The sequence below is a fragment of the Diceros bicornis genome, chromosome X (genome assembly GCF_020826845.1).
Source record: "Diceros bicornis minor isolate mBicDic1 chromosome X, mDicBic1.mat.cur, whole genome shotgun sequence".
Lineage (NCBI taxonomy): Eukaryota > Metazoa > Chordata > Mammalia > Perissodactyla > Rhinocerotidae > Diceros > Diceros bicornis.
Genome location: NC_080781.1, coordinates 133,344,485 through 133,366,341, shown reverse-complemented (window position 1 = coordinate 133,366,341; position 21,857 = coordinate 133,344,485). Strand labels below are relative to the sequence as shown.

The 21,857-nt window shown below is 41.7% G+C and overlaps 1 protein-coding gene across 4 annotated transcripts in view; it reads right to left on the bottom strand.

Annotated features, from left to right (window-relative positions):
• Window positions 1-304: 304 nt before the first annotated feature.
• The window catches only part of AFF2 (ALF transcription elongation factor 2), a 470,917-nt gene continuing 449,364 nt past the window's right edge, over window positions 305-21,857 (bottom strand). For all 4 annotated transcript variants that reach the window (XM_058534870.1, XM_058534867.1, XM_058534866.1 and 1 more), the window contains 6 exons: window positions 19,348-19,484; window positions 15,172-15,243; window positions 14,730-14,823; window positions 11,772-11,824; window positions 5,415-5,605; window positions 305-694 (listed from right to left, as the gene is read on the bottom strand). In XM_058534870.1, coding sequence (XP_058390853.1) covers window positions 573-694; window positions 5,415-5,605; window positions 11,772-11,824; window positions 14,730-14,823; window positions 15,172-15,243; window positions 19,348-19,484 — 669 coding nt within the window. In that variant the 3' untranslated portion in view covers window positions 305-572. The remainder of the gene's footprint in view (window positions 695-5,414; window positions 5,606-11,771; window positions 11,825-14,729; window positions 14,824-15,171; window positions 15,244-19,347; window positions 19,485-21,857) is intronic.

The following is a 21,857-nucleotide window of genomic DNA, read 5'->3' as shown; positions in this document are numbered from 1 at the left end:
ATGTTGCTACAACCTCTAAACAGTGGGTTTTGACAATGAAAATTCTCACCTGAAGATTGAGTCTGTGGGAACCACAAAAATTTAACAATGGATTCTGAAAAACTTCTTTTCTGGACATAAAAGTACGGTTTGGGGAATGGCTATTGCTGAAAATTTGAATCTTTGCAGGTCCTTTGTGTCTAAGTTCTCATATCTTTATGTAAGACATCGCATTTCATTTCTCAAGAACCTGTTATCATCACAAATTCTTTCCATTCTTTGTTTTGGGTAGTGTGGATTGAAAACAATACTGTAGGGACGGACTGTGTCATTCCATCAAGCACAAAAGGATGGTGGGATCTGAGAAATGCATATAAAATACTGAAAAATGACTAAGTAATAAAACACACACTGTTCTCAAGTTGTAGTGTCCACTTACAATGACTTCTGTTTTTCACAGATATCAAAAGAAACATAAAAACAAACATAATCAAAGAGAACTTTCCCAAATGAGTGGAGTTCCACCAGTGACCGTTGGTGCTCTGGTAGAGGTAGAGTGATGGGTGGTGATGCTGGAGATGGGGGAGCACCCACTACAACAAATGGGCATCGATGCGCAGCCAACACAGTCCCTGGCGAACGTAGCGGACAAGATTGGTCATGCTGCTGTGCTGGGTCAGAGGCCCCATCAACGTGTCCAGATCACCAAAGAATTCTGAAAGTCAGAGCAGACCTTGGTCAGGTCTTCAAATGGTATCATGGAAATATGCACCAGATTGCTTAAGGTGCCTTAACAAAACCACATGGACATTGGAAAAGTTATTCATTGTTAATTCATTCATTCAACAGAAATTTATAGAGCACCTACTAGGGGGCCAAAACTCCACGTGTATGTCAAGCACTATTATTTTAATCTTCAGTTAGCTCCCAAAACTCCACAGCATAAATAATGTTTGAAATGTTCTTATGATTAATAAAACACAAATACATTTAAATTTGTTAATTCATAGTAAGTTTTTTCAAATAGCTACGTATTTTCTCAGACAGTGGATTCTAAAAGTACATTACAATCCTGTGGAAGTCTGTGAGATACACATGCACATATGTCACAATATGTATATATTATATATAAAAATATATTTGTCTATATATTTATATAATAAAGATATATAATATTTATATATATTAAAATATACACGTAAATTATGTTTATAAATAAAATGCATTTAAATCTATTTTATATTATATATTGAATTTATATTTTTTTATATTATAAATTTATATTTAGAAAAGGGTTCTTATACACAAAATGGTAGGGAGACATGGTCTACAGTATATCAGGCTGTTTGACATTCTATGTGTTATTGAATTGAAAATATTTTCTTTTCGTTTTGTCTAAACGAACTGAGTTTACCGATTTTTCTTAGCATGATGTAGACACAGCCAGTGAACCTGGACAGCAATTATAATCATCAGCATCTAAGGCCAAATAAACGTCTAGAAGGCATCTCATTTGGCAAGTCTTATTAGCAATTCCTTTAGGGAAGGAAAACAACCTGCAAGTATCTGTCACAAAACAACTTTCCCCGCCCCCCAGGACATGGATGGTAAGAGTGCCGGGCTGATTCCCCTCCAGCTGTCTAGGGGAAGGGGCGGCACTGAGGCCACACTGCTAACCAATGTGACTGGAGCTTTAGACTGTGTGCTTTGTGGGGGGAGTGGGGAGTATGTGGGGAAAACTATTTGATGTCTAGAAACTAGCTAGACGTCCCCTTTTCACATCTGAATGGATTTGTCTGACACTGCGTTCATCTTGGTTATGAGAGGGCACTTCGTTAGCTCCCCACAGAGGAGGCAGCCTCAGCCATGAGGAAATCACGCCTGTGCTGGTTGGGGGTGAGGAATTTGGTGTGTGTGGGGGCACTGGAGACTAGCTTAAAGTGGTTGGGATGCTCTCCTGCCTTCTTGGAAAGCAATTTCCATGCATGGGTTACACACGCTTGATTGCCCAGCAGATGGTATTTCACTAAACAATGCATTTATTCTTCATGTTATGTATAACATATGGGCTCCTTCTCTAGGTATCAACTTCATTTGATTATGTGATACTTTCTAACCTGTACTATGCAATAAAAGTAATTTCTGCTGATAAAAGAGTAAATTATTTTTGGCATCTAAAATATTTTCTTATGTAATACAATAGTAAGGAAAATGTTAAAGGACCTAGTCATTGTTGAATGAATGTGAGCCAGGGTGTCCCCTGGGTATTCTGTACAAAGCCTGCTGTGGCACACTTAACTAGATACTCAGGTCACCATTTTAATAACTGCTTCAAGTAAGCAGCTGGGAGGTAGGGAACAGGGCTTTTAGACCAAAGGCCAGGGGGCAGCGTCAGCCACACTGGCCCATTTTAGCACTAGAATCTTCTGCAATAAGCCATCTGCAGCTGCATGGGTGGGCAGGCACAGGGTGGGGGTGGAGACGTTCTACTGGGAGAGCGAACCTCACCCATCTCTATTGCACAATTGGGTGGGAAAAGGCACAAGTACATGGTTGTCTCCAGTGGGATGCAGGTTACCAAGCAAAAGGGAAGCTTCTCAGTTTCCCCATTTCTTTTTTTTTTTTTTTTGTGAGGGAGATCAGCCCTGAGCTAACATCCGTGGTAATCCTGCTCTTTTTGCTGAGGAAGACGGCTCTGAGCTAACATCTATTGCCAATCCTCCTCATTTTTTTCTTCCCCAAAGCCCCAGTAGATAGTTGTATGTCATAGTTGCACATCCTTCTAGTTGCTGTATGTGGGACGCAGCCTCAGCACAGCCGGAGAAGTGGTGCGTTGGTGCGCGCCCGGGATCTGAACCCGGGCCTCCAGTAGCGGAGTGCGTGCACTTAACTGCTAAGCCACCGGGCTGGCCCTCCCCATTTCTATGTGGATAAGAAAGATGTGGGAAGAACGCCCAACTCTAAGCAGTTCAGAAATGACAAGTGTGTGAAACTCAAGGCTGCAAACAGAAGATTCCAAACTAGGTCCACTGAAAAGCCTGAAGACAATATCAGCAGGATACATTTCCTTTCTCCTGGTAGAGTAACGGAGTTGTTTTGATTCAATATTAGGCAAGGAATTTAACAACTCCTTGACACACTGTGCTAGGGACAAGATTAGCACCATCTCATTTGAACATCAGCACAGCCACGGTGTTGCTCCTGGAAGGTTCTGTGGTTAATTTAGAATTAATTACTTCAACAGATTTTGAAAATGGATGCAATTATGAAGGACATCCATAAATATTGAACTGCCCTCCAGTTACCAATACAAAATGAGATAGTAGTGGAGGCAGAAAAACTAGGCAAGTCTTAAGATGCTTATGCCTTCCCTTGCACTTCTAGAACCCTTGGACGGGCCTGGTTGTCTGGGCCAGTTTCCTCCTTGGATTTCCAGAAGCCTAGAAAAGTAGACAAGTTAATAAATGCCAATTACTCAGGTAACTGAGGTCAGGAGCTCACTGAAGGTCTCTGAGGACCCATTATGAATCTTGCTCTCTAGATGGGCAGTGTAGCCTATTGGTTAAGAGTTCAGACTCTGGAATCAGATAGTTGTAGATTCAATTCCTGCTCCTAACAGTAAGAGCTATGATATCATGAGTGAGTTTCTTGACCTCACCGAGCCTCAGTTTCTTCATCTACGAAATGGGGATAAATGAGACAACAAATGATAAAGCGCACAGTGCAGTGCCTGGCATATAGAAATTGCTGCACAAACGCATGTAACCAATACATGCAAACAGTCCCAGGAGTCAGTGTAAGTGTATAGCTGGGTTGAGGGTCGAAGTCTCAAATTATGGAATGTGCTTTGATAGCCACGGAATCTTTGAGTTATATAGATATATAATAATATGGAGTAAGGAAAGAGAATAAATGTTTGTAGGCTTTCTACCTTGCATCTGATATTTTATGCTAGGAGATTTACATATATTATTTCATTCAACCCATTGCTATCATCCTTCTGGGTAGTTTCATCATCATCATCATCATATTATTATTATTACTGTACCTGTCATAGAGATGGAGGCTAGGAAGTAGGACACAGATTTAAGTAACTTGCCTGAGGTCGCCCAGCCAGTGCATGACCCAGGCAGGATTCAAACTTAAATGATCAGATTTCAAAATCTGCAGCCTTCCTACTCCGATGGGACTGTTTCCCCACACACTCAACAATGCAGTAGTGAAGCGGCAGCAAGGAGGAGGGGCCTCATTCCATAATCAGGCGCTGGAGAGACTAGAGCAGCAGCTTTTCAGAGAGAAGAGAAGCAGGCAAGAACGCTGGGGTTGGAGTGGAAAGGAGAGGACAGCTGCCTGGGCCTTGAGGACTCTGAGGCTTAGGAGAAGAATTGGGCCAGGAGACCCAGTAAGTCCTTTTTGACCAAGCCTATGGGGACTGCTACCTGCAACTAGGTGGCCTGCAGCCCCAACCTGATTCCAGAAAAGCCCTATCAGTGCTTGGGACCTAGCAGCACCCAAGCCCACTCCCTGCAATTTGCATCACATCATGCCCCAGCAGCAGCCCCCGGGCCGTGCAGGATGCTAATGCCTCCTTGTTCCTGGCCAGACATTTCTAACTTGTCTAAACTGCTGGTCACCTCTTTGCAGTCTAATTCTGAAAGGCCCACATCTGTCCCCACCTTGACTGGAGTAGGGCTGTCTGTGACTGCTGGGCCAGGATCAGCCACGTCAAATGAATGGCCAGAGCAAAAGTGTGGTTTATTTTTACTTCCTACCTTCATTAGGATGTGAGGCTTCATTGTGCATCTCCACGACAGCTAGGGTCACAGATGGCAGCATGAGTCGCCAAGGACACTCGGGTGAAGCAGGGTCCTCCTTGCATTTGTTTTGTAGCAAACCTCATGTGTTACCATGAACAGGACCCTGATCCTTCATCCCAGCTGTCAGTGTGTGAAAAATACTAGCTGAGCTTTGGTCCTTGCTTCTGAATGCAAGCCACATGATCACGTACTCATTGGAACTGATGATTATAACGAAGGTATAAGGCCTTAGTTTAACCTCACCTCTCCAAAAAAAAGATTAAAGTTGAAAACAGAAGCCAATAGGATCTTAATTAATTTGCAAATCATTCTTTTTTCCTTTGCCTCTGTTTCTTTGTGTTGATCCTTACCAGAGGGAAAATCTGAAACAGTCATTTGTCAACACATCACAATTCAGATTAATTTAAACTTTAAAGGAGAACTAAATCCCAGGCCTTTTTCACTCTCTCAGCAAAAATTCGTCATTTTGTCAGCCCTGAGTTAACCCCCCCTTCCCTCATCTAAGCCCTAGAAATCAGAGAGACAGAAATATAAGGCCACTGTGGACAACTCAAGTCCTTCAAAGCACAGTTGACTCCACCATGGTCTGCAAGCAATGGGGAGAGCAGGTGAGCATACCTTTGTTCTCTCTTGTCAGTTTGTCGGCCATGTCCCAGTGTTCGTAGCCCCGTAACACATTGCTAGTGATGTTGACGTGGCTGGCAGCCATGTGGTGAATGCGCTGGGGGATGGTGACTGGGCCGTTGTTACAGTTCCCCATTGAGTTGATGGGAGAGACGTTGTTAAGAGACACTGGAGACGGAGTGTTCCTAGGGAATGGGAAGGATCAGACCTCGTTAAGCTGGTTGGGAAGAGTGACAGCAGGGCTCTACGCCTCCCTCATCACACTGGGACCTCAGGAGAACACCATTTGCCACAGCGAGGTTTAGCATGGTGAACATATATGAAGCCCAAGTGGAGTGGAGCTTGTTCCCACATCCCACTGACTTTCCTCAAAGGACATCCGATAGCTTTTGCCAACACAGTAGCTTTCTTCAGAGGCCCCATGGTAGAAAGAGCTTATTATCACCCCATTCCTGCCTCATCTGACCAACCCACACAGGGCTACAGCGCCAGGCTGTAGAATGAGGCATCCCTCTCTTTTTCTAACGTTGAACACTCAAGTGTCCCTGCTTTTGACAACCATTGATGACTCCATGAGTACTGCTACTTTTGTTTTAAAATACCAGAGAGAGCTAAGTGAATTTTTTTCTGGCATTAATTCTACCCACAAATGTAGTACTTTGAATATATATAACAAGTATCGTGATGTTTCAGAGAAAGAACGAGCTCAGAGCTATGATGATTTCTCTACCTGCTGCCAGAATGGCTATTGGCAGTTAGAAAACATTTGATATGCAATATCGGTCTATTATCAAAGTGTTTTGTGGAAACCACAATGACAGTTTGCTCCAAATACAGTCACCACAATAAGCAAAGTGCAGTTCTTAAAAGCCCCCCAAGGAACAATAATAGAGAAGGTGGAAAAAGTAAGATTCTGAAGATGTCTTGAGGACGTTTTAAGACACGCTAACAGGGATGGCTGTTAATTGCTGACTGTTCACCTGCACACTGGTTTATAAAGAGAAGTCTTCAGAGTTCCTACTTAAGCAGTACCAATGTTCAGAGATATATTTTTGGTTAATTCTTTAATGTCAGCAACAAGGAGTCAACTGCTGGCTGCGCATAGCAAGGAGGGCCTGGACTTAGGTTGCCCTGCTGCAGACTTGCCCAGGGACAGTCCCAAAGGCATGAGTGGCTTCCTGTGCCCATGAGCAAGGTCCGTGTGTACCCAGCCTTCCTATCCTCTTTCAGCCAGGCTTTGAACAAGTGCCCAGGCAAATGCACCGCTTTATTATGACTGAACATTTTGGGGGAGTAAAAGAAATGGAGGAAAGCTGTCTTTGGGACTCCCTGAGTCTGCATGTTTGAAGAAACCTCCTCCTCATTCCTCCGAACACACTCGTGAACATCATCAAGGAACTCTCTCTCACTTCCCCTCCCCTTTACCAGATGCTGCTGTTGGCAACTCTAGATTTCCAGGGTGGCTGTGTTCCTCAGAGTCAGCTGCTGCTCACAGAATGGATGTGCCCCTGACAGGCAGCATACACATAGGATTTGGGGAAAGAGCAACCACAGCATACCAAAATGCCGAATTGCTGCCGACCCGATCTGGGATCACTTCAAACTGATATACTCGCCTCGAGACTCACACAGGCTGTGCCTACAGCCACATGAGAGCTTGCATCCATTTCCACAAACAGAGGATGTCTTCTGGTATGTTCTGGTATGAAGGGGAAAGTGGATCCTCATACTTGCTCTGTACTTGTCTGGTGTAAGAGGGTGTGAAGGTTTTCCTGCTCTGTTTATAATTTCTGAGATGTTTTGATAGAAAGATTTACTCTCAAGGCAGGGGTGTGGCAGGGAGATGTCCAAGCTAAGGGACCTAGGCATAGAAGGCTTAGCTAATGACAAAAGAAAAGCAGTGAATGCTGGATTTCCTTGTCAAGGCAGGTTGCAAACGCTATTTTCTAGGCTTTTTCCCCAGTGGTGGTCATTAACTCTTAAACGTCAATGTAAGGCAAGAAAGGAATATGTCCTCATTTGTAATCTCTAGAGAAAATTGCAAAGGTGTCAGATGTCACAAATGTTGAAAGGGGGACCGTGTGGTGCAGTGGAATCCCAGGAGACTTGGATTTTAGCCCTGGCCCTGCCATAAAATTGCTGTGTGCTCCTGAGCATGTCCCTTCCTCTCTCTGGGCCTTTCCTCGACTGGAAGAAAAGATTGGATTCAATGATTTTCACTCATGTGCAGAATTCACAAGGGGAAACAAATCACCTGTTTACCTTGTACATCTTGAAAAGGCCTTCTTAGTTTATAACATTGAAGTGCTATGGAGGGGCTTTCTTTCCCTTCCACTTCCTGTTTTCTTTCTGTTAAATAATCAGTAGTGGAGGTGAAGAGAGCTAGGGCACGGGTTTGCTTTTGGTCATTACTGATCTCACATGAGGCTCTGTGAGCTGACCTCCTGAAGAGCATGTCTGCACATCACATTGTACTAACGAAATGAAAAAATTCAAACCTGCCTAAGGAATTGTGACTCTGGCTAAAAGAGGGTTGATGCAATGCTCACATCAGTGTGCCTCCAACTCCAACTCTGCTCTCCCCGCTGCTTGGGGTTCCTCGTCCTGTGTTCTTTCTGTGGGTCTATTTGCAGATCTTGTCCTTTTCTTCACATCCATGGCATATGCAAATGAGCATGCACATACAAGAACATGCTTCTCACCACTTCCTTCCTCGTCCAGCTCATCATCCTCTCTCACCTCTCAGCCACATTCACCCCTTTGCTGTTCCTCCGATTGATTAGGCATGCCCCTGCTTAAGAGTTGGTTGCTGTCCGTTTGCTTGGAATGCCCTTCCCCCAGGTATCTGCATGGCTCGCTCTCCCATAGTCCTTCTCTAATGTCCTTATTCAAGATCATTCCCCTGCTCCCTCCCCTATCCCCAGCAGCCCTTTCTATCCTCTTCCTTCTTTCAAATTGCTCTATGACATTTATCATCCTCTAGCATACTGCATATTTTTTATGGTCTTTCTCCTCCAACAAAATGTGACTCTGATGAGGGCAGGGATTTTTGTCTACTTCATCCACTGCTGTACCCCAGCATTCAGAACAGTGCCTGGTGCACATAGTATGTACTTAATGAATACCAGCAAAATAAATGACTAAATTGCCTTCTAGCCATCCCTCTCTTATTATTTAGTATATACTACATATAAAGTGCTCTGGAGAGGGAAGAAAGAGAACAATGTACAGCACAAGGATAGGGGATATGTTTGCAAAGTGCTTGGCAGAGCGTCTCGTACATAGTAGGTACGTAATATTTGGTGAATGAAAGAATGAATGGCTCTTTATTGAAAAGAGCTAATAGTCTAATAGGGGAGCAGAATCCATCAATTTCTGGAAATCTAGGGTAAGGGCCAAAAGTGAAGTATAGAAAAGGGCTGTGGGAGTAGGGGTGGGATCCACTTGTGCTTTCCAACTTCAAAAGGTAACAATGATAACAAAAACTTTGCCAGTGGCAGCAGCCACCATTTGTTAAAGTTACCGTTCACCAAGCATAGTACTGTGGGCTTCACCGATATTATCCTTAAGCCTCAGGACAACTCTCCGAGGGAGTTTCTGCTGCCACTGTTTCAGAAGTGACAAAAGGGCTCAGAGAAATTCAGCTTCTTTCTGAGGGCCACACAGCAAATTATTTGAAGAGCCAGGATTTGAAAGCAGGTCTGTTTTCCTCCAAAGTCCATTTTCCTTCCATTTCACTATGTCACCTCAAAGTCTTCCAAACTCTACCAAAGATTTCACCTGACATGGGTATCCACCTCTACCTTCACCCTTGTGTCCACATCAGCTTGTTTCCACTGCTCTCCCCAGGCCCATAGGTACCTCATCTACCTTCACACAGGTACAGCCCTCCCTAAGCTTGGAGATAAGTTTTGGTTGATGCGGATGTTCCCTCCAGTGACCACCAGACTCCTTGCAATCCTTTTACTGGCCAATGTCTCAAACAAGTGGAGATAACCCTTCTCTTTTAACCTTTTCAATACGGCATCCACATCCACCTGTCTACTGAAGCAGCTCTTCTAAAGGCCTCCAATGGCCTCCTTCTTTCACAGTCCCATAGCCTTCCTAGCCCTCTTTCTTTTTAGTCTCTCTGTGTGACATTTGAGATTCTCGCTCTGCCCTTTACAGCTCTCCACAATGTGGTTTCCATGACTCTATATCAAGGGTCAGAAAATCTGGCTTACCACCTGCTTCTGAATGGCCTGTGAGCTACAAATGGTTTGAAAAGACGAACATTTGCAATCAATTTGATGAAAGGGAGCACTAACTTTGAACCTCAATTAAGCAAAATGTTATTTAAACAAAATTCCATTTTTCTCCTTAGCAGACTTATATTATAAAAATTGTACTTAATTGTCATTGTATTTTTAATTTCATCAGCAAAATCTTTGTGGAAATTTGTTTTCTCTTTTATATTCTTTCTATATAACAGCCTCAGTTTTGCCTCTTGGCCAGCAGACTCCAAAACATGTACTCTAGATCTTTACAGAAAAAGTTTGCCTACCCCTGCTCTATACTGAACAGATTTTTCTTCTCCTTCTTCCAACTGCTTTGTTACACTTTCTTCCCTCAATGCTTTAAGGCAGAGGGTGCTGCTTCTGGAAAGTGCTGTGAGAAGCCCTGTGTGGGGCCAGCCATCCTCAACCACTGGAGAAACCAGGCTATAGTCTTGCTTGCAGACAAGAAGCCCTCCCTGACCAACCAGGAAGGCCCAAGCTCCCTTTCTCTTGGGTTTCCACAGAAGTCTGTTCATACCTGTCACCTCCTTCCACTGGACTGTGTGTTTCTAGAGTGCAGGTGTCGCATAAAATTCAGCTTTGTCCTCAACCCCGTGTATGGAAATACACCCAAAGTGTTTGCTGAATGAATGAGACGTAATCCTGGGCAACCATTCTAAGTTGCCTCATTCAAAAGCTCTAGGGCCTACCCGAGGGAGTGTGCTTTCTACAGACAGAAGCTGCTTAAAAAATCATTTCAGGAAGCTTTTAATGTGACTTCACAAGCTTAGGATGTGTTTGAATTCTTTTGTTTCAGAATTAAAAAAAAAATTTTTCACAGTGATCTCTGGGCCTTTCAATAGTTATTTTTATTTTCTGAACTTTTAGAGAGAAGCATTCTTTCACTTTTGTTCATCAATATAAGAGTAAGACCTAATTCAACAATTTAAATGGTACTTCCTTTCAATATAGTAATTGAGTTCATGCGTAGTTTTTAATGGATCTGTTCCCTCACTCTGAATGTTTTTATGATCTCAAAGTAGAGTTCATTGTGCCACTGCTTTGGGAGTATGCTTTGTAGTTACTTATAAAGTGGCAGAGGAGACTATTTAACTCTGAAGAAAGTGTTTTGATCAGAGGTGCAAGAATTTTGAAATGAAGAAAAATGGAAAAAGCAGCTCTTTGTGAAAGTATGTATCCACAGTAATCTAGTTTCCCTTCTGATTAATGGTGGGAAGCAGGCTTGGGGTAGTGAGGGAGGTATTAGGATCAGAGGAGAAACTGATGCTCAAGTAAGTAAGCGTAGGTGCATGGCCAGTTCATGGCTGAGCCAGAACTAGGATTCCAAATCTCCCTCCTAGAAAGAACATCTCTTCAGATGGCCCCCAGAAGTCATCGGGTCCAGACCTTTCATTTTAGAGATGGAAAAAGGAGCCCAGAGAGAGGAAGGGACTCACTTAGCTTACCCTGGGAGCTAAAGGCAGCCTCAGGACCAGGTCAATGGGTTTCTGACTCACTCTACTGAGCTGGCCCAAGCACCTAGAGCTCGAAATATGGCCACAGGAATGGGTGAGTTCATCGAGCCTTAGATCAGCATTATAGTAGTTGCTTTTATATTTTAGGTCAGGGTATTTTAGTATTAATATAAAAATCATCATGAAGGCTCAGATAATTGGCTGACTAAGTGCCTTCACATTTTCTGCACTATTATGACTTTGGTTTTATTAAACAGCACTTACCATATATCAATGAATATTTCATTGGTCTTTCATTACTGAATGAATCATTGAAAAATCACTGCAGTGGAGTTAACTTTACCCTGCCTCTCTGAAATGGCATGGTGCTTGCCATCTCATTAACAGATATTTTTATGGCCATAATTTGGCTTCAAGATCAAATAGTTAAAGAAATTTGGAATCACATCATGTTAAACTTTTCTGTCCTGCCATTAGCTGAAACCTGACTAGAATTTTGTGTGCACAAAAATAACTGCAGTCTCAGAATTGACCTTCGCTCCTGAGTTGTCAATACAAAATATTTAGGGTCTATTAAATCACCGATTTTCATGAAAAAGCAATTTTCACAAGATACTTACTTTCCATTGCCTACCCATGGAGATGGTATCTGAGTGACTTTCGAAGCATTTTGCTAAAAAAGAGAGAAAGAGAGGGAAATAAGGATATCTATTTTGTGTTTTATTAATTCAGAAACAGATGGAAATGTGATTTCGAGGACATTAATATTGATTGCAGCATTTTGGGATGCCTCCTGTTTCCTTAGCAGAGCTGGGGTGTATGTGCACGTCAGCAAACCACGATGCATATTCAATGAAAATAACTGGTTAGGATAATTAGTGGACTCCAATCAGGACCATGGACGTCACTTGGTGAAAGATCTTATATACTAGAAGGTCCACTGAAATCAGACTCGGTTCTCCAAGAAGTGGTTTAATTATCCTCATCTGAAATTTATTCTGCAAAACAAGCTCTTCAGAGTACAGACAAGCTTTTCACCTTTCACTCCAGTTGCAAACTTTTTCCCTGGGATGCAGCGTGGGCTGCAGTTTCTGATATCCCAGGAATGTTACAGGGATATAACAAACCTTTTGGTTTGTTTTTTCGTGAATCACCTTGATTTGCTCTCTTTACATGCAAATCCTCATGGCTGACAGTTTTCCCTGGTGAGCAGTACAACTGGTTCAGGGCTGCATTGCAATGGAACACTAAACATTGTTTTTCCCTCTGATGGCACTGGGCTGGTTTAAAGAATCAGCCTCCTGTATTTTCGAGGTCATACACTTGTGGAGCAAGGGAAGTCTGACACTTAGCGCCACTAAAATAGGACAGTAATCTAGCTCATTATAATGCCCTCACCAGGTTGAAACCAAACAGCACCAGGCCAGGACGCCTGTGGCATTGAGCATTGAGCCTGACTCAGGCCTGTCTTTTCACAGTCACAGCCCCAGTTATGCTCCTCCTCTGCCTCTTGGGTTACAGCCCAGCCTCCTTTGCAAAAGGTGTGCTAGGGAGAGAGTCTGCATTTTCAGAAGCCCAATGAGAATACACCATTTCTCTAGAGCATCAGAGACCCACATGTGCAGTGCATTCTGCAGACTCGAGTTTTTAACCTCAAAGAAGCTCAATGCACCGCCAGAGGAGTGAGTTATGCAACATCTGTTTGGTATGTTGCAATGCCCTGAAAGCTACACACGATAGGCCAAAGAGGACAGATACTAGAGTAGTGGCTCTCAAAGTGGCTTGTGATCACAAGACCAACAGCGTCAGCAGCAGCTGGGAACTTGTTAGAAATGCCAATTCTTGGGCCCTGTTCCAGGCCTACAGAATCAAGACACTATGGGGATGGGATCCAGCACTCTCGTTTCACAAGCCCTCCAGGGGATTCGGAGGCCCACTCAAGTTCAAGAACCACCTTTCTAGTGCATAGGTTGAGACTGTAGACATACGAAGGGATGGGGAGCTGTTGTATTTGACGCTGTCCATCTACATGAGCACTAGCTTTATGGCATTATGGCCACAACACATAATAGCTGGTGAACTTGCTCTTTTTCTCTACCACCAATGTCCTCATACAGCTCTGCACCACCACTCACCGGGTTTGGATGTTTGATGTAAGGTCAAGATTTGATTCGCTTCCAACAACTGCTTTGGTGCAATTTGGCCAAGCAGTCTCATGCACTTGGCAAAAAAAAATAATAATAAAATTGTCCTTTTCTTTTGAAATGTGCCCAGCAGAAGGAACCTTGAGTCTTCTTAACTCTAAATCATGGGGCTAGCCCCGTGGCTTAGTGGTTAAGTGCGTGCACTCTGCTACTGGCGGCCTGGGGTCGGATCCCGGGCGCACACCGATGCACCGCTTGTCCGGCCATGCTGAGGCCGCGTCCCACATACAGCAATCTACTGGGGCTTTGGGGAAAAAATGAGGAGGATTGGCAATAGATGTTAGCTCAGAGCCGGTCTTCCTCAGCAAAAAGAGGAGGATTAGCGTGGATGTTAGCTCAGGGCTGATCTTCCTCACACACACGTACACACACAAATAAATAAATAAATCATGACCAGTGTTGGGGGACAGAGGCAGCAGAAGCCCCATGGATCCTCAAGCCAGTGACAACTGGTACAGTGGCCAGGCCTAGCACCAGGCTGCTGCTTGCAGTTTTTATCCAGGCTCATTCCCAAATTTTGGCATTGCGTTTTTGCAGTTGAAATATCTTTTTTTGCTTGAAAATTAAACAAACTCCAGCTCCCTAGATGATGGATTTAATTATTAATTTGTTGGTTTGTTGTTTATGTGTTTATTTTGGTAACCAAAGCATTCAGTTGTCTTCTTTTTTTTTTAATTTTTTGTTTATTGCAGTAACATTGGTTTATGACATTGTAAAAATTTCAAGTGTACATCATTGTACTTCTATTTCTGCATAGATTACATCATGTTCACCACCAAAATACTAATTACAACCCATCACCACACACATGTACCGAATTATCCCTTTCACCCTCCTCCCTCCCCCCTTCCCCTCTGGTAACCACCAATCCAATCTCTGTCCCTATGTGTTTGTTTGTCTTAAAGTGCAACCACCACACTCCAAGACTCCCCATGGCCAAAGGGCTCCCAGGGGTGTGAAAGTCCTCCCAGAGCCCAGAGTGGCCACAGTGACTTCTCTCACTGCTGAGAAATTTCTGGGATGGCTTCTCCTTTGACACAAGACTGGCCACAGCCACAGCCACAAGCTGTGTCCCCTAGTGGGTCCACTGTGCACGGTGGGACAGAAGGCCTCATCCGCCTGACTGCCAAGGGCCATTTGGTCAGTCTGGAGAATAATCAGGGGATTGCACAATTGTATCTTCTCTCCTTGGAATCAAATCAAACCTAAGCTCTCCACTGAGCCCCAAGCAGAGGTGGGAGGACCATGGCCGGCCGGGATGAGGGAGGTTAACCCTTTGGCAACAACAATCTTGACATTTAGTAACATGCCTGCCATATCTCCTTAGTGATTTTATTCACCCAGTACCTATAAATTATACAAAATAAAGATTACCTTAAAATATTCCATCAGTGATCTGGAGTACTTCATAGCATGGTCCTTCTTCAGTTTAAACATCCGCAAGTAGAGAAGTGATAAACATCGGTAGCTGTGGTGATGAGGAAAGGATTATGTTAATGTCAATGCTTAATGAAACCTATAAACTGTAAAAAAAATGCTGATTTATGTTTTGTAGTTACTCTCCTATGGTTACTGAGGAACATAAGTAAAAAAAAAAATTAAGAGAAGGGGTAGGCATTAAAATCCCATCTTGATAAGGGTATAAATTAGGAGAGTAAATGTTTAGTCAGTGACTGAAGAAATCCATTAGTTATCCTTTAATAGTTTAATGGAAAACAAGAATAATGATCTGAGGTAAGCAGCTTAAGTTGATCTGGAGTTTTCTAATCCTTCTGCGACATTTCAGCTATTTCCTTGTGGCCTCCATGAGACTTACCATAATACTGCCAGCTTTTTGTCCCCGTCCGAAGCCAAGGGGCTTGCAAAGTTCTTCAGCCTCATTGCATACCTTTGAAGAGAAAGGACAAGCTCACGTGGAATCTGTATTACCCTTCAGAAAGCCCCAAAGTCACTGCCATTGTCATCTCCTGAATGCGTTAACCCCACCTTTGCTCTGGGCAGGAGGACTGACAAAGGCATGTGGGCAAAAGCGAGCTTTCCCGAAAACATATACAAAATGATGATAGAAAGAGCACCACGATAGCACTGATGTGACATACAGAAGTTAGCTCTGGAGAAGTCAGCTAAAACCGGAGCCCACATTCTAGGACAGTGCTGTGGAATTACTGTTATTTTGACGTGTGTATAAATGCTGGCAAAATACTGTTTCTAGGAACACTCTAGCTAAACAACATTATTGCTTTTCAATGAGAGGTGGACACAAATGTCAGTCTCAGCTGAGTTTATGCCAGATGAAGTAAATAATATACAACTGTGTCTGACACGAGCATGGGGAGGGAGGCCACAATCACACAGTTAAAATGGTATTTTCTAATGTCTCAGGTTTGGAATACATTCCTATAGAAAGTGGTTTTGTTTTTTTTAAGGGAAGGTCAATTTCATAGCATTTGAAGGTCTAAGCGCCCTTAATTTATGGTGCTTGTATATTTTGTCTTTCCATTCTCTTTAATTGTTACCGTTCCACACTGGAGTGACCAAAGGTTGAGTAGTTTCCATTTTTTTTTCTTCTAGCTGAACACATTCCATTCTGGGCATTTAGACCCTTGAAAATCAATTCATTGCATAAAATCATTGTCTGAGCTTTAATGCAATTTCACAGGTACTTGTGGTGGAATAAGTAATGGAGTTCAGTGTTGCAGAAGGAGGCTGCAAGTGTGCAGGCAGCCTAGACTAGTTCTCATTTACGAGAAGGCAATGGAAAGCCTGCAGAGATGCTGTGCTTGCACCATGGACTCCTCATTTTCAGCAGCCTCCCCAGAAAACCAGCACCCCTGGGCTTGCCCCGCAAGACTCTGTGCCCCCTCAGCATACTCTATCTACCCTGCTTTCCTGGTTATTGCTCTAGTTCTGTTGGGTGAACATTTTCCAACAAAAGGGCCTGTGCACTTGATGTGGGTCCCTCCTGTTGTTGCAATATTAAGCAAAAGGATTTTTATTATGTAATAAATCTAACTGTCTTTGACAGTTGGATCACTGAAATGTCAAGTCATTGTGATGCCCCACTTGTTTTCAAAAATACATTTCTATTGCAGATTCCCCAGGCTCAGAGCAACTATAATTACTTGAATGAAGAAAATGGAGTGCTCTCACTGTAGCCAGCATACTGTCGGGGAGAGAGTAATAAAAATCTCTTCAGCATAATATTACACTACTAAAAACTATGTTCATATCACAGTCACCCTCTAATTGCAACCACTTTTGAAGTGACTTGATAGTGGAGCTTCGATTGCCTAAATGGACCAGAAGACCTAGTTGCTTTAGCTCATTTTATTCCCAACTGAAGTTTCTCTCAAAAAAAAAATTATACACACACAACTTTACAGAAAAGGTAAAAAAAAAAAAAAATATATATATATATATATATATATATAGAGAGAGAGAGAGAGAGAGAGAGAGAGAGAGAAAGGAGACACACAAAAGAGTGCATGTAAAACTGGTGAAATCTGGAAAAAAAAAAGCCAAAACAGATGAAATCCGAATAAAGTCTACAGATTGTATCAATGTCAATGTCCTGGTCATGATACTGTACTATAGTTATGCAAGATATTACTATTGGGGGAAACCGGGTGAAGGGTACACAAGAACTTTCTGTATCATTTATTACAATTGCATGTGAATCGACAATTAACTCAAAATAAAGTTGAAAAATATTGACTTTAAAGTGAATGTCCATAAATTCTCCATTGACTTTCACCAGGTTCCACTGAAATATACTCCTATGGGGAGTAATCTATCACGTAATGAAAAAAAAAAAAAAAAAACTGTGCTTAAAAAAAAGAATTTTTTTTTTTGTGAACAATTAAGGGAGAAGGTTTTTTAATGGAAATCAATATTACTCAATGATTCACATTACATTTTGACCAAAAACGAAATTTGAAATTTTGCTTTTATATTTTTAAGAGAGCACGTGTTTTCCTAAATGAAAATTAATAAGAAAGAAAAATATATAGAGAGGGAAAACACCCATAATTTTACCCCTCTATTACAGCTATGATCTCATTTCCCTTCTTAGGTTGGTCCACATGCAGAAACATGCTTTTCACGGTCAGAAATGTAGTGTATATATAATTCTGTAGCTTGCTTTTACTTTAACATCATATTGTAAACATTTTCGTGCAGCCACATAGGCTCCATCATTACTGCATTTCAATGGCTGCAAAGCATTCTGGTGAGTGTACTACAATGTAATTAATTACTCTTCTATTATTGACTATTTGGTGCACTTCTAATTGTATGCTATAATATATGCCAAACTGAACACTGTACAGATAAGTTGTTCTACTCTTACAATTATTTTCTTCAGTACAAGAAATTCAAATTTCCGGAAGTTGAATTACTGGCTCAAAAGATGTGGATTCTCACTTGCATAGGTTTTCCTACACAGTGCCCAATTGCTCTCAATTTACAATGATCAATTTCCACCCCCACCAGCAGCATAGGAGAGGCCCAGTTCACCATACCATTATTTTTGCATGTGTGCTAACACTTGGTATTAGTATTTTTACATTTTCTTGTTAATTTAAAAAGTGCCTTGTTTTAATTTGCATTTTTGGATGAATAGAGGGCACTGATTTTCTTCATGTTTTTTCATTAATGTTTCCCCTCAATTTTGAATCCTTATAATTTTTACCAGAATTTTCATCTTGTACATGTTTGAAAATTGCAGGCAGCCTCGATTAGACACTGAGAAATCAGTTTCTCCTTAAAAGCTACAGAACGGTGGTGGTGGCTTTCACAGTGCATAAAGTGTCAGAGAGAGACTTTACCTCAGAGCAGCGAAAAGCCAAAGATGGCTGATTGGCCTGGCAAGGCAAGGCTGGAGCTTTCCTCATAATCTCCCTACTTTTGTGGTTTTAACTAAATCTTCTCATTGTATGTGAGCATAGTTTTTTTTTCTTTTTTAGTAATAGTACCCATTCTTTTGATCTTTTGGTATGCTTTCCTGGGAAAATATGCATGTTAAATTTGTCCAAGATTTGTCTGAAGGTTTAGGTACAAGTGTGCTCAGATTTGTAACAGTTTATGCAGATACAAGTAACATAGTAAAAACCAGGCCTGGCATTATCTATTAAGCAATTAATCGAGCCAGAGGTGACTAGGATAAGAGGCCCTATCAGGTGAAGAACTGCTCATTGAATCAAAAGCAATTATTTAGTCCATCCAGTGAATGATGGTGCTTATCCACTATTCAGAGGTGGATGAAATTATTTTTCAAATATCTGCAGGTTACTGAAAAACTCTAGAATGGATATTATTTCTTCTCTTGCCCTTTCTTCCAGGAAATTTTTTGATTACCCACAAATTCTACTCCACCAAGACCAACAGGCCATAAAATTTCATTTAAAATGCAAATGAAACCAATAATCTGTGTAGGTAATATACCCTCTCCTGTTCTCATCCTCTCATCTCCACCTTGCCCCCTGCTACCACCTTGTCCATTTCCCTTAAATTCCAAATGCATGGAAAGTCCACTCCACAGCTGCAGCCTTAAACACCAACTTTGTATTGGAACAATGCCCCCTCCCTTTTTAATAACCAAGGCAGAAACTCTTAGACAACATGGTTTGTAACAGAGATCTGGATGGCACCACTTTTTTTGAATTATAAATCTACACTCTGAAAGACAAGTGTCGATGCCAAACGGTGAAATTATTATACTTCCACCCACTATGTTTCCATTTTAAATTTATGAATATTGCAAATTATAACACGCACATTATAACCTCCGAAGGGAATAATTTATAAAAGCAGTGTCCATCAATTATAAATTTTCCATGACATTAATAAAATGGCAAGAACTAATGATGACTTCTAAGAAGAAGATGCCTTGGACAAATCATTACTATGTGGAAATGATATTTTTAAAAAACATAGCAGCTTCTAATTATGACTGAAACGAGCTTAGGAAGATGGCTGCAGAAAGGCCATTAACCTGAGGAGCTCCACAGTCTCGGAGTACATGGTATACGGAGACTTTGCTTCCAGAGGGTCGCGCTCCATCGCATTGCCACATTCGGTGAAGGACAGAGCTGCATCCGCATAATTCACGGCTTTGCCAAATTTCTCGAACTGAAACAGGAAGATCACTCGTCAACATGGTATTCCCTCTTTTCTCCCTCATATGAAGGAGTGGTTCTCAACCTGGGGCAATTTTGCACCCCTTCCCCAGGGAACATTTGGTAATGTCTGGAGACATTTTTGGTTGTCACCATTAGGGACAGGGGGCTTCTGGTGGCCAGGGACCAGAGATGCTGCTAAACATCCCACAGTGCACAAGACAGCCCCATAATAGAGAATTACTCCGCCCATGATGTCAATAGTGCCAACATTGAGAAACTCTGATATAGAGTGGGGACAATGTATGAATTTGTATTCACAATAACATAGCTGATTTAAGGTTCTATTGTCATGACACTGAGGCTGGTTGAGAAGAGAAAAACACAGCCAAGGTATCATGTATGGTGGTATTATCATGTACTTGTGTATTATTGTTGTTGTTATGATTTTTGTGGTGGACCTGAATGCAAATCACTGCCTTGACTAGTTTCAATTCATTAAATTTATTTAGACTGCTCATTGTATTGTCCTATACACAAAGCTTGCAATGAAACTCTGCTTTTTATAAGCCTCCGGAACAACTAACACATACAGTCTTTGCTTGCAACTCTTTGTGAGCACATCAACCCCACCCCCAGGAGAAGAGTAACAAATTGATGCTATTGTCATGAAAAATGTGAAGCTGCAGTGTGACTGTTGACAATAATCACATCACTTTCCTTGTAAATGATGGTCTGAAATAGTGTGTCAAAAAGTCGAAAAATATAGCATTACTAAATATTTTAGTTTAGTAAAATTTTATTGCAAAAGCTTTTAGCCCTGATAATGGTCACGATTAAACTGACTTAGACATACTGATTTCTTTTTTATGTGTAATGAATATTATATATGACATTTTTATAGTGAGTATTTTATAACAGTATTTAACTTTTTCAATTTTTGATAGCCGGATGTAAGAATTCCACTAATAGGGAATTTCATGTAAAAGATTCAACATAATGCAGATTTAGCTATTTTAATTTTCTTATATACCTTTTATAAAAATATTTTCTATGCAACTGTGAAGGTTTCAATTCTCAAAATGGTAGAGTAGCTGTCTCTAGCAAAGGATTAAGTACAACTATAAAATGATGAGTTACAGGTCCTGCAGAATCTCTTGTTGTAAATGACTCTCTTTACAATAAATATTCTTCAGCTTTTATGTACTGCAGGAATTCTGTGGTTTCCTTCCTGTAAGCCATCGTGGAAAACATATCGGTTTCAACCAAATTCACAGTGATTTTATGAAAACTCGTGTGTGTATGTGCAAACTATCTCCTTCTTCTCTTGCCTTACAAGATAATTTCCTTAGGTCATTTGGCTCTGACTGGTTCTCTCATGTGAAAATGAATCTTTACATCCTGATTTTTGAAAGTGACTTTTCATTCACAAACCCATATCTGGAAGGATCCTTAAAGATCTCCTAGCTCAAACCTCTCTTTTTCCAAAAAGAGAAACTGAGGTCCACAGAGAAAATTACATGACCATAGTGGCAATTAGTGGCCAGGTCATACCCTCTTCCTGGCCCTCAGTTTCCCCATCCATAAAATGAAGGGCTTGAACTACAAGGGGGCTTCCATCTCTGGTATAGAGACAAGCCTAGCAAAGATATCTTCCTTTAAATGAGTGTTTCTCAACCCTTTTTTTTTGTTATCACTACCCCCCCATCCCCACCAATGGAGCTTTTTTAGAAATTTTTTTCACACACTCCCACTGAAACTTTAATACCAAAGATATATTGATTATCTCTTTGTGTACTGTGGCCCTTTGGAGGGTTGCACACCATTGCAATATCCAAGACTTTTTCACCTCACCCTCCTCAAACCAATTTTTGCCCCCATGGGGGCAAAATCTCCCCAATTAAAAATGCATTCTCTAAATGGATTATACCAAAAGTGATTTTGGGAGAACGTAAATACAACCCTGGAAGATAGAGAGTGATGTTGATTCTTAATCATATGTATGAATCTCTGTGGCTCTGATTTTTCTCAGTTCTTCTAACATTTCACCTACATGATCTCACATGTGCATCCTGGTCTTCATCAGCTCATGGACCAGCTTGTCAGGAGAATATCTATGTGCTCCCTTGCCCTGATTTTGACAGAGGGCAAACTCCAGAGCCCTTCTGCAGTGCTGCAGAGTTGAAGGCATTTAGAGAAAACCTTTAGTCTTCAAGCCAGCAGCACTTGCCCAATGCCTTTCAAATCTCTGGCCGCCCATGCAGTTGTCACAGGCGCAGTCTTCCTGGCATGTCTCATGGAGCTTGTACCCAGCCTGTGTTGTCATTTTTGTCTGTAGGAGCAGGGAATAAGTGTTTCCAAGGGACAGTTCACACCAAAGAAAGGT